Genomic DNA, 15,855 nt, shown 5'->3' with positions numbered 1-15,855 from the left:
ACTCTTCCTAGAACAGGAAGATTAATCTCCCCACACTCTGATAGGGTCCAAAATGCGGTCCATTTTGAGAGACCATTTTCTTGGACGTGATCTCTTCTTCCTGGGGGAGGCAGCATCGTCTGGCTGAGGAACATTGGCTTGCTCCAGCGTTGAAGAAGTCTGAGTGACTGGATGATCTGCAGAGGTCTCAGGTACTGAAACAGGCCTCACGACCTGCTCAAGGAGCAAGTCCCTAATTCACTTGTGTTTTTTTCTTGAACAATTTGCAGGTGGAGCACCTTTCTTCAATATGCCCTTTTCCAACGCACAACAAGCACTGTGTATGTGCATCACTATTGAGAATAACCCTGGTTACCAACTGAAAGCAAGGAATTTTGTCCCTGTGTCTGATCAACTGGATCCTGGCATCTCCTTCACTTATTGGTATACTGCTGGCTTTGGAAAGTTGCTGTGCAATTGTTAAACAACCAACCTGTTGCTCTGACACCAAATCATTTTTTTTAAATGTCAAAAATAACATTTTCCAGAAACATTTGCAGCGGCTTGTCAGAACTAAGAACATGCTACTGGGAAAGGAGATACAGCTGTCCATGATTCCAAAGGGTGGCTTCTGAGAATGTGCAATATATATTGTTTATTATTTAATGAACACATAACTGCACTTAATCTATGAAAAAATACAGTTTAAAAATTGTAATTTGAAGTAATTTTATTCACTGGTGAGTTCCACTGGTTTATGGCATGTCTCTCTAGCGGGTCCTAAGTAGAAAGAGATGAGGGACTCATCACACACCTAATACAAAGATTACAGGAATTCAAGATCTCTGCCTGAATCTTAACCAAAAGTAGCTGTTGTGAGTTTATAAACCTGCAGACATTAAATTCAAACCTCTTTTACTGTAGATGTCTCTATTAATCACAGTGGGACAGATTTTTGAAAAAATGTCTCCTTTTTACATTTAAAATGTGTAGGGATAATTTAAGTCACTTGAAAGTCTAAGTTTCAGACTGCTCCCACAAATCAGATACTTGGATATCTAAATGACAGCTGTGGCCACAACCACCTATGCAACAAAAAGGGAGACAGTTAAGGGGAAGCAGAAAATCAGCACCAACATATTTATATCAGTGTTTTTAGTGGGTTTTTTTTAAAATTCACATATATTTCAGTCTGTATCTCCAAATAAATGCAGATAAAAACTTATTTCAAAATATGAAATGAGAAAAACATTGCAGTACTTTGTTAATAACCATACTTACTTCCCAAATCCTCGCAATGCTAACGGGATGGGCATTTTCTGCTATTGTCAACATAATTTTTCATTGCTATCTTTCAGAATAGCAGATTCAATCCAACACGAACGCAATTCTTTTACTGCCATGGTGCTCATCACACTGCCATACCTCAAGCGTATCTTCATGGTTGACAATTATTTTCGCGTTCTCTAAGGTTTTAACATGTGCAGTCATCTGTGAATTTCCAGTGCTGTGCTCAGCTTCTGGTTCAATGGGCTTCTGCACGCAATTTTCCATCATATAGTTATCTCTGTCTTCTGTTTTGCTCTTTGCTGAAGCAATTTCTGAAGTCTAGAGTAATTTAAAAAAAAAAAAGATTAGTGGAGAACCACCCTGCAAAGGTTTATAATTATTAATGTTTTATAACTAAAGCTAATATTTTATATTTTGGGGAAGCCATGCAATGACATAAAACAGACTCAACTTCAAAAAGAATTTTGACTGTGACGCAAATAAGAGAGAAAAAACCTTTCAGATTATTAAGACAGCTGATTATAAACTTTTTTTTTTCCCCTACAGGCCTATTTTATCCAATACATACCAATATATTCTAATTAGAATGGCAGACAAGTGAACACATTAATCAAAAACAACACCACACACACAGGTGGACTGACAATGAGAGAAGTGAGCAGCTGTCAACACTGTTCTCCCACCTTACCATCACGCAGAATCAACATGTTTCACCCAGTGAGGGATCCCCTAGATGCTTCATCATTGCTGCCTTTTTCAGCTTTTCCTATAAACCTTCTGGTCAGTCAGGGGAAAAGCAGAGCCCTTTGTGATCATTCTGATTTCCAATTTGAGAGTCAGCAAATAAGGGATGCTTAAAGGCGATGGAGATGCATCTTTCGGAAGATCAAACAAGCTACTTTTATGATATGTCTAATTTATACTGGCCTCAAGAGCGAGTCACTTGGGTTGCTTCCTAAGCAGCGTCATTCAGAGGGCAGCAACTATTACTAACACAAAGCAGCCATTTATTACTGGCTCTTTTAAAGTACTGAATACATAGGTTATGATCTTTAATTTGACTTTTTTTTCCCCTCACTGAAATATTTTTTTAAAAGAAGACTGAATTAGAAAGAATAAATCAATATATTGTTATGCAATACTATATTCCAGATCTTTGGGACAGCTGTCAAAACTGGAAGAGGAATTGATTCTAACCTTTACACCCACATCTTTTACTGAAACTTGCTGGCCTTCTTTCTTTGACTCTTTGCCAGCATCTTCAGTGGTTTCCTCATCTTTTAGTCTGTGTACTATCGTTTGGACTGTTTTGACCATATTCTTTAGTTCATCAGGATATGGCGTTGGATATCTCTTCAAATTACCCTCCTGTGAAACAAAGAAAATAAGAGCAACAAAACAACTTAAAACATGAATATTTAATCAAATATGAATTTGACAAGAAGGAATTAACAGAACAAACCCTGCATACCTATTTTGCCATTTGGCAAATGGAATTATACCTGGATAAGCCCAGGAGTGCTGAGGCTAAATTAACTGGTCCCAGAAAACAGTTTGTTGTCCAATGCACAGAAGCCTGCCTCATCCTGTCCCATTAAAGTGGTTGCAGTTTCTCCTTGCCATATATTTAGAGAAAACTCAAAATACAGTCCTTAATCGCTATGAGATACCAATGATTCTTCCTAACTACTGTCCTAAATTTTTGCAAAGCATCATAGTTCAGTAGTATCCCAGAAAAACAGTATTGCCTTAAACCTTAAAGCTCACAGTTTAATAACATGTGCTCCATTTTAACAACATATCCTATTTGGCCAGGCAAAGGAGACACCCACTGATCAAAAAGATTTCTCCCTTGGGTAATTTAAAAAATATGAGGGACGAAAAGAAAATAGATTTTACACTTTTTAATTCTTCAGCTACTGGAGACTAATCAGTGCAGATAGAGGTTGATAGCCATTAGCAAGAGTAAAGGGGAAGAATTAGGAATTCAAAATGGAGTTGGCAATACTGACCCTGGGTGGTGCCTCCCTTTCATCTTTATCTTCATCACATTCAAATGCCACCTGAGCACGCTGTTTTCTCTGCTCCTCCCACAAAGAGGGATTGAAACTTTCATTATCAGATATGAACAGAACTAAATAAAAAACAAACACAATTCTAATAAATACAGGACACATTAAATGATATTAGAAACCATTTCTTTTTCCTTCCTTTTATTAGGTGGGGTTTGTATTTATACCTGTACTTGAGAAGGTACAGGACCAGAAGTACCAGAAACTGAACATCTTCTATCCTCAGACCAATGCTATGCTGCAGCTCATTGTATTGAGAACCTGCCTGTTTTCTATTAATAGTGACTTCAGCTGCAATCTACAAAAAAAAATCCTCTGCAAAGCTGTATTTCAGTTTTCCAGTATTCTCACCAAAGGAACTCTCCTGAGCTGAGCTTGCCAACTGTAACAAATTATGCAGGCTGCTTTTCTGATATGCCTAATAAAGGCTGATATGACAACACTCAACTTCATTTCACTAAGATTTACATATTTCCAGTAAAGAAAGACTTACATACAAATATGCCAGACTTCCAAATATCCACACTACTTCTATTACTACTACTACTGAGCCTTAAAAATAACAAAAAAGCCCACTAAAAACATTAAGATAAGCACATGGTTAAGCAGGAGTTATGAAAATTACAACAGTTTTACAAACTATTTCTTATTTTAAGCAAAAGGAAATATCCTAGATTACCTTGTTGTCACCACTTACTGCAGCATGTATGTTCATGACAGACATTACATAAATTGGTTCTGTATTAATCTGTCAAACTTTACAACAAAAATTTCCTGCATTCCTATATATCACATTAGCAATGAAGAGATTGCTCACATAAACAGCTGCTTTTCAACATTCCTATACTTGCAATAGAACAGTGTTTCTCAAACTAGGGTCTGTAGACCTCTGGGGGCCCCAGAAGGTACTGGGACGGTGGGGGAAGAGCAGGGATCCTGGGCCCGTGCTGCTCCTGGAAGTGCTCCAGGGTGCAGCATGTGGAGACACCCTGTGGAGACACCCTGTTTCCACACCTCTCACTCCCTCCCGCACCCCACACACCTGCCCCAGCCCTGAGCCTGCGCCTCTCATCCCCTTCCACACCCAAACTCCCAGCCCAGAGCCTGCACCCCTCACTCCCTCTGACACCCAAACTCCCTCCCAGAGCCCGCATCCACTCCTGTACCCCAACCCCCTGTCCTAGCCTGGTGAGAGTGAGGGAGGGTGCGGGAGAGCGAGTGACTGAGGGAGGCGGGATGGAGTGAGTGGGGGCGTGGCATCAGGGAAGGGGGAAAATCATGGCCTTCAGGAAGGGGGAAAGGCAAGGGCTGAGTGGGGGGCCTTTGGGGGGTCTCTGAAAAATTTTAAATCAAATTGGGGGTCTTCAGGTTGCTGAAGTTTGAGAACTGCTTCAATAGAAAAATAAATTTCTAGATTATATGAACCCCAAATGTAGCCTGCTATAGTCAAGATGATTAAAATTATATGTATTGAATAAATAAGGCAAATGTTGACATTTCAGCAAAAGACATCTTCGAAGACAAATTTCAGTTGACTAATTTATATTTGGAGTGCATTACTATGCAGGTTTTTCCAACCTAAAAACAAATAAAGGATTCAATCTTCTAAATTCCACCTATAGTTCTTTTTGAAACCTGGTTTTGGGATGGTGACCCCAGACATCAAAGGGAGGTCCTCCCATCAATCTATTGGGCCTTAACCAAAAAAAATGCATTGGTGGGAATGGCTTATATAAAAGATAGCAACTCATGAATTTAGAGTCAGGTGAGCCCAAATGGAGACACTGGACTTTCATCCACTCTCTCCAACTTCACTGGCATGAGAAACAATTATTTGAAAATGTATATCCTAATCCGGGTATTAGCAATAATAAAGTTACTAAAATTTATAGTTCTAAATATGATTCCCATACACATAGGAAGCAGATGTGTTAAGCAAGAAATTGCCATTTTTACAGTCACTTTTCTGACCACTACACTAATATATTGGGCATTTGTGCTGTGAAACAGGGAATGTTGCCAACAAAGCGTTAATTGCCACCAATGTTCTCTCCAGTATTTTAATATGCAAATCAGTGTTACTAACTCTTGCAATTTCATTACAAGTCTTGCCATGATGTCATATTTTTCTTATGGTTCCACCTGCTCAAATGAATAGTGCATAGTTCTTTCATGGGAAAAAAACAAAAAAGTTTCTAGCCTTCATAATTATAGAGAAAAAGGTTGAAAACATGACCCAATCATAAACTAAAGAGCTTAAAAATTGGAAGGCAAGACAAGATAAATACCCTCCCTTTTAAAATCTTATGATTTTTAATCTCATCTCATGCTCTTTTGGGGCCATACTCAGTTCCAACTCTGCTGATGATGGAATTTCAGATGGGGTTGGGGGGAACCTTTCTCCTTCATGACTGCTTTGCAGTGGAGGAAGAGCGCTTGCTCCTCTTTTCTGCTTCCTTATATGGGGTTGGAACGACTCCTCCCCCCTTTTGGTGATAATACTCTCACAATTTGGTATCAGAATATATGTTAAAAGAACATTATTAAGGTTGTGAAGTCACAAGGTTACAGAAGTTACTCAATTCTGACATTTCCTAACTTCTGAGTACTTGACTTCACAACCTTAATAATGTTACTTTAACTTTTAACGTGTGGGTAATTTCCTAGGTTCTTTGAAAAAGCAAACTTAAAAGAAAAAATCAGAAATTCTATTATGTGGCATCACGTTGATAACTACATGGTTAATCAGCAGAGTTGGAACTTTTACATTCACTGCACAGAACTCTGCTCCTTGAGCTGAAGAAGTAACTGATAACAGCAGTGGGTTGTCATCCTCCTTGTGGACTAACACTAATGGGGGAATGAGACACTTTGCCAGTAGGTTTCAGAGATATTTGCTGACAGCAGATGAATGGTGAGAAAAATGGAATCTAGGATTCCATTTGAAGCTCTGAAGTGGCCAGGTATCCTTCTGCTTGTCCTCCAACAAGCCTACCTCCTTCTGCCCTGACCCCTCCAACCTGTCCCCGTGCCACTTCTTCCCCACCCTGGCTCCTCATCCCAGAGGCATTCTTGTCGTCATCTAGCCAGTCGCCTCCACTCCTCACGTCTCTTCCCAGTTACGGTCTCCTTGCCCAACCAACCCTGTTCTCCACACTCCCCGAGTCCAACTCTCTTCCCCCATTCCTTTTCTCTCACTCCCTGAGCTCCTAGACTCCTTGCCCAGCCAGTTCCAGCTTCTGGCTTCTCACTCAATCTCTCTCCCCCCTACCCCCACCTCATAATCCTAGCCTCCCTGTCAAGGTTCCTATTGCAAACTCAGTCTCCCCCTTCCCCAGCTCCTTTTCCCAATCTCTTTACCAAGGCAGTCCTAGTTCTCTCTTCACATCCAAGTCCTCATCAGATCTATCCATCTTCTCCACTCTTATTGATTCTCTGTTCTAAATGTCCTTGCCCAGCCACTCCCAGTCTCCCAGGTTCTCATCCACTCTCAGTCCCACCCACACTCCCAGTTTTCCTCGCCAGGAAACTGGTCCCCAACTCCTTACCCAATTGGTGCCAGTCCTCCCACTCACTCGCCCCTGTCTTCCCTTCCTCTCCCTAGGTTCCTTGTCTCAATCTACTTCTCCTACCCTCACCCCCAGTCCAGCTCATCCTTTTTGCATCAATCAGGCAACTTCCTCCTTTACGTTACCTGGCCACCACCAGAAGAAACAGTCTCCCTGCTCCCAGATCTGGTGCCCAGCCCCACCCTGGATCAGAGCAGATGCAATGAAAGTCCTGCTGAGCTCCTATATCTCTGGGCTGGTGCATGCTCAGTTATTCTATGGCAATGGCACATGAAGAGTTTGGTCAGATGTAGAAGCTGGGAGGGGCTGGTGCATGCCCAGGTGGACAGAATCTTTGGAAATTTTATCTGTAAAGTTCTAACATGTCTACCTACCATGTGCAACTTAGATTTTGCAAAGGCTTACAACTTGGACAAATTTGGGTGTTTTTTCATGGGGACAGCAACAGCACATCCCTGAAACAAAGGCCATCCCCAAACCCCCGCCAACTTTCAAGTTCCTGTGCCAAAGCAAGGACATGTTGGAGCTTTTCAATGAAATGGCTTTAAGAACATTTTTTTTAGTATGACAAAACAAAATATCTTTCCCCAACCTCATTCTTGGAAATGGCCAAACCATTCTGGATCAAAACTTTAAAAAAAAGTCAGTCTGAGGCAGACACCAGGCAGAGCAATTTCTAGGCCAAAAGGTTAATCTTTGGCAAAATTATAAGCAACTGAAAACAATTATCTCTTATAATGGGATGAGTCAGGCAAACATAATAAAAGAAGGCACTGCCAGTCCTGACCTCTATTTCTCTCTTTGTCACACACACACTCTATCTCTCTCTGGCTTGTCCCCCCGTCCCCGATTTAATAATCCCTGGACTCGCTAGTTCTACCTCTGAGAAGTTATTGTTCACATTCTTCAGACAAATTTTCATCAGATTGTTCTTGTTTTTAGATCTAAAAAGTTTTATATATTGAAAGTCATGTTCTCTGAACTCTTTCCATTTTTACTTTCACTGGTCAGCATTTTTGACAAAAAGAATCACTCAGAAATTCCTACCATCCTCACTCCTTGGTTGCTGGGGGAACATGTAATTAGTAAGCACTGTTTTCTGTGTTTCAGGGTGGACTTCTTTTTGAAGGGGGATGAGCGGTTTAGACTGAGAAAAGAAAAAATACTATGAGAATATACATGTGCAATATGCAAATAGGATCTAAACATTGAAATCCCTGCTGCTTATCTACCCAGTGCAGATTAGATTTTGAAGACTGATCTGTCTGGCATTATTTCCCATGTATTCTTCTCTGAAGGATTTTTACAAGTTATATAAAACAAAGTTATATCAAATAAATACATATTTAATAATAATAGTGTGGGAATTTGATAAACACACACTCTATAATAGTCTATTAGAGATGCATAAAATGGATGGATATGTATATACAACAAAGTATTCACTTTCATTCTAGGACTTTTCATTCTATTCATTATATAATCCCAAAATATTCTACATCTGCAGTGTACATTTTCAATCTGAAACTGCAGGGAAGTGCATAGAACAGAACAATTTTCTAAACGAAAATTTGATCAGGACAATAGGTTCAGTGCCCTGCCTTACAAAAAATGTAAAGGATCCTGAAATTACCAGTGTGGTTGCTACCTCTGTTTTATATCGCAACTGAAAAAATGTATTTCTAGCAGCATAGTACCCCTTAATACCAATCTGGGCACTGGTTCAGTACTGACTCAAAGAGAAGAGAGAGTGTTATCTACTAAATTACCTGCACTTTCAACACTGTTGGATTGCCAGAAGTATGAATGTCTCCCATTCATGTGCCACTCACTGCTGTTTAGTTTATAAGAACTGAGAAAATTACAACCCAAGGTTGTCTTGGTGCATTTGCAGATTATCATTTTTTACCAACTAATTACTCCATAAAATTAACTATTTCTATTAAGAGTAACTTGGACAAATATCAGTTATACAAACTTATTAAAAATACTTTTCACCTGATTGTCTGATAGCCACATCGCAGTCAGCTGTTGCAGCTTTGCAAAGCTATAGGGCAAATTCTTCAGTCTGTGAAAGAAACATCACAATATACAAGACAAAAATTTAGTTTAAGTATGGCTGTCAAGACTAATGGTCTGTTCAGAAACAATGCTATATATATTGCCTCTAAAAAGCTTGCGAAACATTTCAAGAAAATATTGTTAGATAAATAGAAGGGTAATAATTTGAGGGGCAAACCATTTAATTTCCAGTAAATGCTATGGCTGTGTTGAGAAAGATAATTCCATTTTGTGGAGGAGTTCAAATATTTTGAAATCTGGTATTGTTCTGATTAGCTACAACCACTCACCCCCCCAAAATGTCTAAACTGTCGCTAACGCAAATGTAGGCAGGTAGGCAAGCTGGCAGGAAACTAGCTGTTTTCCACTGGAATCCTCCTTCACTTCCAGAGGAACTTTGCCAAAATCGAATGATCTCTGTGAAATGTTTCAATTTCAATGGAATGGCAAATTCCAGCAAAGAAATCTTTTATCACAGTTTCACTGACCAGTCTAGTAAATGCAGAGATGCATTCAAAGTACTATACAGTATACTGTGATAGTACTCTGTATCCTGCCTTGTACTGTTCATACATATATGGCATGCAAATCTTTCCTGAAATACTGATTCAGATAGTCTTACAAATTTAACTCCAAACGAATAAATGCTGATGACTATGAATGAGATGAACCTGTGCCACACAAGGGAAAAGAGATTCATTAAAACCACTTGGGCTTAACAACTACAACTTATCTGCTGGATTCACATGCAACTGGAAGAGTACAATAGCAATAAAAATGTGAAATAGTGCAGTTCTGCTTCTTGAATCACTCCCAATGCAGTGACTGGAAAGGAATAAAGAAGCTTTTACAAAATGTAGAGGTGTCCAAAAATATGCAGTATGACGATTAGTGTGACAAATAATAAAATATAAATTAAAGGTGTTATTTTAAGTTTTAAGATGAGAAAGAACTCCAATAGAAAGATCAAAACATTTTTGGAAGGGTGGAATGAAAAGGATTATATTTTGTACAAAGTGTCTTGGAGAGACAACGCATTCAGATTCCAATCTCTGCCATGCTTCTGCATTTTATGCCATATTTAACTGAATGAATGCAATTCACAAACCTATTGTCACTTAGATTGATGACTTTTAATTTCTGCATATCACCCATTTCTTCAGGGAGAAATTCAAGCTTGTTGGAATGCAGAAATAGCACTGTTACATTTTTCCAGTTTCCAATCTGAAAAAATAAATGATTATTCAGCTTTACAACTCTACCTACACTGATTCACAATATTAGAATGAACACATCTAATATTACATTTTATTTTGTATGTACAATTTTATTTGCTTTTTTCTTAAATATGAAAGTGAATATACCATTATAATACAGTATTAACTATAAGCAATTATTCTTTCCTTTATTTTCCATGTTGTTTATGAACTAACAATTCAGACATTACTTTTGCAAAACCAAGGTTGTCTCAAAATAGTTGAATACTTGGATTGCAATTGCTTTAACTCCACTATATGTACATCAATGAATTTTTAAAGCATTTTCAGAAAATCCACCCAAAATCTGTCACTGTGGTATCTGAAGTGAATGGAACTAAGGTAACTATAAAATATAGTCTAATATCCAGGTAATATGTGGAATAATATTAGCTCTGAGCAAAAACATACCTCTGGTGGCAGCTGCGTTAAAAAATTATGATCTGAAGCAAAGGTCCTTATGTTAGTGAGTTGCCCAATAGATGAAGGCAAAGCTTCAATCTCATTAAAACTACAATCCAGTTCTTCTACTGATATTAGCCTGAACAAAATTAAAGAAATTCAAAATATCAACCTGATATATACATAAAAGCTTACTTGCTTTAACAATACATAATTCTTAATACAATTAATTTTCATTATAATTAGACTAAGTTTATTTACAATTAAATTTATGGATGAAACTCAAACGCTTCAGAAACCTAAATAACCATTCAAAAATTCAGATACTTTTTGAACCTGATCTACACTGATGCTCTCTCCTTATGTATTCAGGCTAAAGTAGACTTTTTCCTCTTAACAGTGGCCTGTTTTTCTATCTCTGCTACCCCAACACAGTCCTTAAATCCAAATGGATGATGACCTAGATACCTCTTTCCTAGGGCCCAGCATCTCCACTTAAATTTTTTACGCACTGCATCATACAGTGCTGTTTGAAGCACACCAGATAATGGAAACATTCAAAGTGGACATGCCAGAATCAGAAGAATGTTAAGCTGGGGCGGCAATGAAGGGATAAAGACTTCTTTAGTCCTAAAAAGTAGGAATATGGCATGTAGAGAGCAGTCGGTGTCAATGTGATGATGACCTCATTAAGCAAACATTTTTAAAAGGTGAAGAAACAGGGCTGAAGTGCAAACATAACTTATGGTTTTACACCAGCTGGTTCACTTATGTCTCACAGTAAATAAACTGCAATTTGTACCTAGCACCTTAGCCTTGAATTTTGATGTCCAAACAAACTTTAACAAATTTAGTACAGCTAGGCAAAAATAATAGAATGAATGAATGCCTGTAAGTTTTTACTATATCAACTCATTTTTTAAAAAATTCTAAATTCTCTACAGTATTTACTTTATGAACCAATGATTTTTACTATTACGTAACTTGGTTCACTCTGATAAAAATGGTGAATACCTAATGATAATAAAAGATTAGTGGGTTGGCCCAAATCAGATTTGTTGACTGTTTAATCGGGGAAGATATTCATGTCTCATTTTTAAAATGGAATGTATAAAATACCTATTTCAGTTTATTTGAAATGTTTACAGTATATAACTCACTCAGCCAAAAATATGAAGCTGGGGGACCTTTTGTATACACTATGTTCCTCTACATTTTAATTTGACTGCATGTTTTACTGAACGCATAAGAAAGGCTACGTTTTAGTCACGGATATTTTAGTAAAAAGTTCATGGACCGGTCACGAGCAGTAAACAAAAATTCATGGCCTGTGATCTGTCCATGATTATATACCCGTAACTAAAACTTGGGAAGCGGGGCGCGGGTGCTTGGGGAGGAGAAGAAGGGTGGTCCGGGGGTACCGCAGGTGCTGGGGGAGGTGGCCTGGGACCCCTGCTGGTGCTGGGCGGGGGAAGGGTTGGCGGGGCTGGTAAGGGGGCTTTGCACTCTGCTCCCACCACACGCGCCAGCTGTGCAGTTCCCATTGGCCAGAGACTGCAGCCAATGGGAACTGTGGGGGCGGGGCCTGTGGCCACAGTCAGCACAAAGCCTGCTGGCCCCTCTGCTGCCTGGGAGCTTCAGTGCCATGCCAGTGGGAGCCAGGGAGCCCCCCGCCAAGTAAGCACCCCCCCGCATCCTCCAATCCCTAACCCCCTCCAACACACCCAAACTGCTGCTACTGGCCATGGGGCTGCCCAGCTTGGTCAGCTCCTGATTCAGCACCAGCCACTCCCGAAGTCACGGAAACCGTGACCTCCATGACAGACTCGCAGCCTTACGCATAAGTATTATTTTATTCTCCCATACTTCCAGTTCATTTCTCATATATACTGATGCCTGCATTTCTGAATGCAGGATTCTGCTCCTTGAAAATACAAACAGTTACATACAGCCAACTAGCAGCTGGATGTGAAGGCTACTGTTGAACATCATTATCTCATGAAGTGCAACCAGTCATACCAAGCAAAGATATAGGTATACCACTACCACAGAAAGTAGATGATTGTTAATGAAGAACTTGCAGAAAAACAAGGCAAAGTTTTATACAGGTGAAAGACTTACCCTCCTATGGAGTCTGGCAAATACATCAATTGGTTTTCATCAATTTTAAGTGTTGTTACTTTCTTTAGTGAACCTGTTGTAAAATGAAATCTAATCAAAAAAGAGTGTTCAAATAAGAAAAGAGTGTAATATCTTCAAATAAAGGAAGTTGCAGTTAAGAATAAATGTTACTGGCAAGTCATGTTGTTTTCCATATTACCTGAAAACTTCGGAAACATATATGCTATGTATCTCTTGAGGAAATAAACACATTAGTTTATAGAGTTTCATTTTCAGCTTATCATATGTCAGCCACACAGAAAAGATAACCCCCTCATCTCTAGTTAAAGTTAATACTTCACCATTCATTTACAAAATTTTTTTCAAACTTTGTGATAAATCTGCAATCCCAGAATGTTACTCAATATTGCTGCATTATTATTTTATCCAATGTCTTGCATATTTATTAATAGAACAGTTTAAGATTACTGTTTTGATTTTGGGTCCATAGGCTATTCCAAATTGTATTCCATGAAGTTTTGTCCAATAGCTACCTTAATTTTTTTAAAAGCGCATAAATTAGAGGATAATACAAACCAATGGACTCTGGAAGTTGCTGAAGTGAATTACTGGATAACAGCAGGTCTTGTAGGCTTTCACAGCCTGAAACACCTTCTTCAACCATTTCAATGTTGTTTTTAGAAACATCCAAGTAGGTCAGCTGTTTCAAGCTGCCAATTAACTAAACGTGAGGGGGAAAAATGGGTTAATTCTGCAACTTCAGTCAATGAACAAAGCCATTATCTCTTACAGTCTACTGATTCTAAAGCCGCGTTTCTCAAACTGGGATCAAAACCCAAAAGGAGGTCACAAGACTATTATAGCAGGGGTCACGAGAGAGGTGGGTGCTGGCCGGGTGCTCAGCTCTGAAGGCAGCACTGCCACCACCAGCAGTGCAGAAGTAAGGGCGGCATGGTATGGAGGGGGGTTGTCACAGCCTGAACTATTTTTCAAAGGAGGTCCCAGCAAAAAAGTTTGAGAATCCCTACTAAAGTATCATGCTGCAAGAGAAGATAAAATTAAGTATTATTAGCATCATGGTGTAATTTGATATTAAATAGCCAAACTAGATCATGCTACTACATTTATTTTTATAATATATAAATATCAGAATGTGGAGTATAGTTGTATGCATGCCTGCACAGTTTAAATGTAAAAATGCACTTATTGGGGTTTCTTTTTAAGATTTATTCATTTTACAATTCAATCTCTGGACCAGGAACACTCCTTAATTTAGCATAAGCAGAGACTGTACCTAATGTAACATGGAAGTGTCATAATTTATCATAGGTGAAGCAGCATTATTGCTCTTCAGGCGCTCAACTTTCTCCCTGATGCGTACAGTTTTTGTAGAGTTGAACCCTACCTTCCCCTAAAAAGCAACTCCAATGGCAATCATTAACTGGACTAAGTTGAGGGATTAAACAAGCAAAAACCTAAGCTCTTCATATTTTTACTTTAACTTTCTTATTTTTCTACATGGCTCAAGCATACACAAATGTTTATGAACACTAAACCAGCTAAAACACCATGTGTCACTTATGGACAGTTTTACCAAACTTAGGCTGTACAGTATAGCAGAAAGGCTTTAAAAAAAATCTTATCCAAGGAATAATTAATTGAAATGGAAAAAAAAGACTAAAGATGGCTATAGATCAGTTCCTAGAAAAGTGCTGTAGACACAAGTAGACTGACTACAAGCCTCAAATGTCAGAAGAGCACTACGACTTTGTAAGTCTGAAAGCAAAATACATATTGACCATACTTTGAAGTACAAGTTATAAAAAACAATCAGCAGTGAAGTTCCAAAATAATCAATTTGCTGTAATTGTAAGAACATAAGAACAGCCATACTGTGTCAGACCAAAATTCCATCTAGTCTAGTATCCTGTCTTCCAACAGTGGCCAATGCCAGGTGCTCCAGAGGGAATGAACAGAACAGGTAATCATCAAGTGATCCATCCCCTGTCTCCAATTCCCAGCTTCTCGCAAACAGAGGCTAGGGACACCACCCTGCCCCTCCAGGTTAATAACCATTGATGCACCTATCCTCCCTGAACTTATCTAGTTCTTTTTTGAACCCTGTTATAGTCTTGACCTTCACAACATCCTCTGACAAAGAGTTCCACAGGTTGACTGTGTGTAGTGTGAAGAAATACTTCCTTTCGTTTGTTTTAAACCTGCTGCCTGTCAATTTTATTTGGTGACCCTTAGTATATACTATTTATTTTAAGGCTCATTAGAACAGGAATAAAATGTCAGTGTGGACCATACATAACTGTAACTGAGATCCAGAATATAGAGCCTGACCCTAAACCTATTACAATCAATGGGAACATTTGCACTGGCTTCAATTGGCTTTGGGTCAGATCCATAGTAAAATTCTTAAGTACACCGAATGGAGATACTCAAAAGCGATTAATAATAATTGGCCATATTCTATATCTACAGTAATCATTAGAATTTACCAAAATATATCTTCTGAATTGCAGTTTGCTCTCTAAAGTACAATTTCTTCCCGGGGGGAAAAAAAAAAAGTAGATATCCCTACATTAAAACTAGGATTTGGATCTAAATCTTTACAGAATTGAGGCATAGGTAAGAATCTAAAACGATAGAACAATTACTTTCACTGAAAGGAACTGTTTATACCTATCCCACAAGAGATGAGCAACAGCTTTCAAAAGGGTTACTTAAGCAAAAGCACTTAATCTCCTAGCTTTGTGGTACTGTTAAATATTCTTAATTTAAGAAGTTAATTGACAAGACAAGTACTACTACACAGTTAAAATACAATGCATTTAAAACATCAAAAAGACATACCCCGGGGAGAAGAGTTAGTCTATTACCATCCATCCAAAATTCCTTTAACCCACTCAGTTGTTCAAGTACTTCAGGCTGTTAAAAAATTTTTTTTTAAATCAGATACAAAAGAACAGTTTAAATGCAGCAGTGAAACAGTCAATTCAGCCATTTGAATAGTCTTATTTAATAAGATTTTTTTAATCCAAGTTTTAAATTTATACTTGATTTGTGTGGAGTCACAGAACACAACACAGATAACGA

The 15,855-nt window shown here is 38.5% G+C and overlaps 1 protein-coding gene across 8 annotated transcripts in view; it reads right to left on the bottom strand.

The window, feature by feature from the left end:
- ERBIN (erbb2 interacting protein) overlaps positions 1–15,855 on the bottom strand; it is a 223,459-nt gene that overhangs the window by 43,868 nt on the left and 163,736 nt on the right. For all 8 annotated transcript variants that reach the window (XM_077816949.1, XM_077816948.1, XM_077816947.1 and 5 more), the window contains 10 exons: positions 15,613–15,687; positions 13,327–13,471; positions 12,751–12,823; positions 10,639–10,768; positions 10,080–10,195; positions 8,909–8,978; positions 7,958–8,057; positions 3,282–3,403; positions 2,467–2,637; positions 1,405–1,587 (listed from right to left, as the gene is read on the bottom strand). In XM_077816949.1, coding sequence (XP_077673075.1) covers positions 1,405–1,587; positions 2,467–2,637; positions 3,282–3,403; positions 7,958–8,057; positions 8,909–8,978; positions 10,080–10,195; positions 10,639–10,768; positions 12,751–12,823; positions 13,327–13,471; positions 15,613–15,687 — 1,185 coding nt within the window. The remainder of the gene's footprint in view (positions 1–1,404; positions 1,588–2,466; positions 2,638–3,281; positions 3,404–7,957; positions 8,058–8,908; positions 8,979–10,079; positions 10,196–10,638; positions 10,769–12,750; positions 12,824–13,326; positions 13,472–15,612; positions 15,688–15,855) is intronic.

This window comes from Eretmochelys imbricata, chromosome 5 (assembly GCF_965152235.1).
Source record: "Eretmochelys imbricata isolate rEreImb1 chromosome 5, rEreImb1.hap1, whole genome shotgun sequence".
In the NCBI taxonomy this organism is placed as follows: domain Eukaryota; kingdom Metazoa; phylum Chordata; order Testudines; family Cheloniidae; genus Eretmochelys; species Eretmochelys imbricata.
The sequence above is the reverse complement of the archived record's forward strand: the minus strand, read 5'-3'. Positions and strand labels throughout refer to the sequence as shown.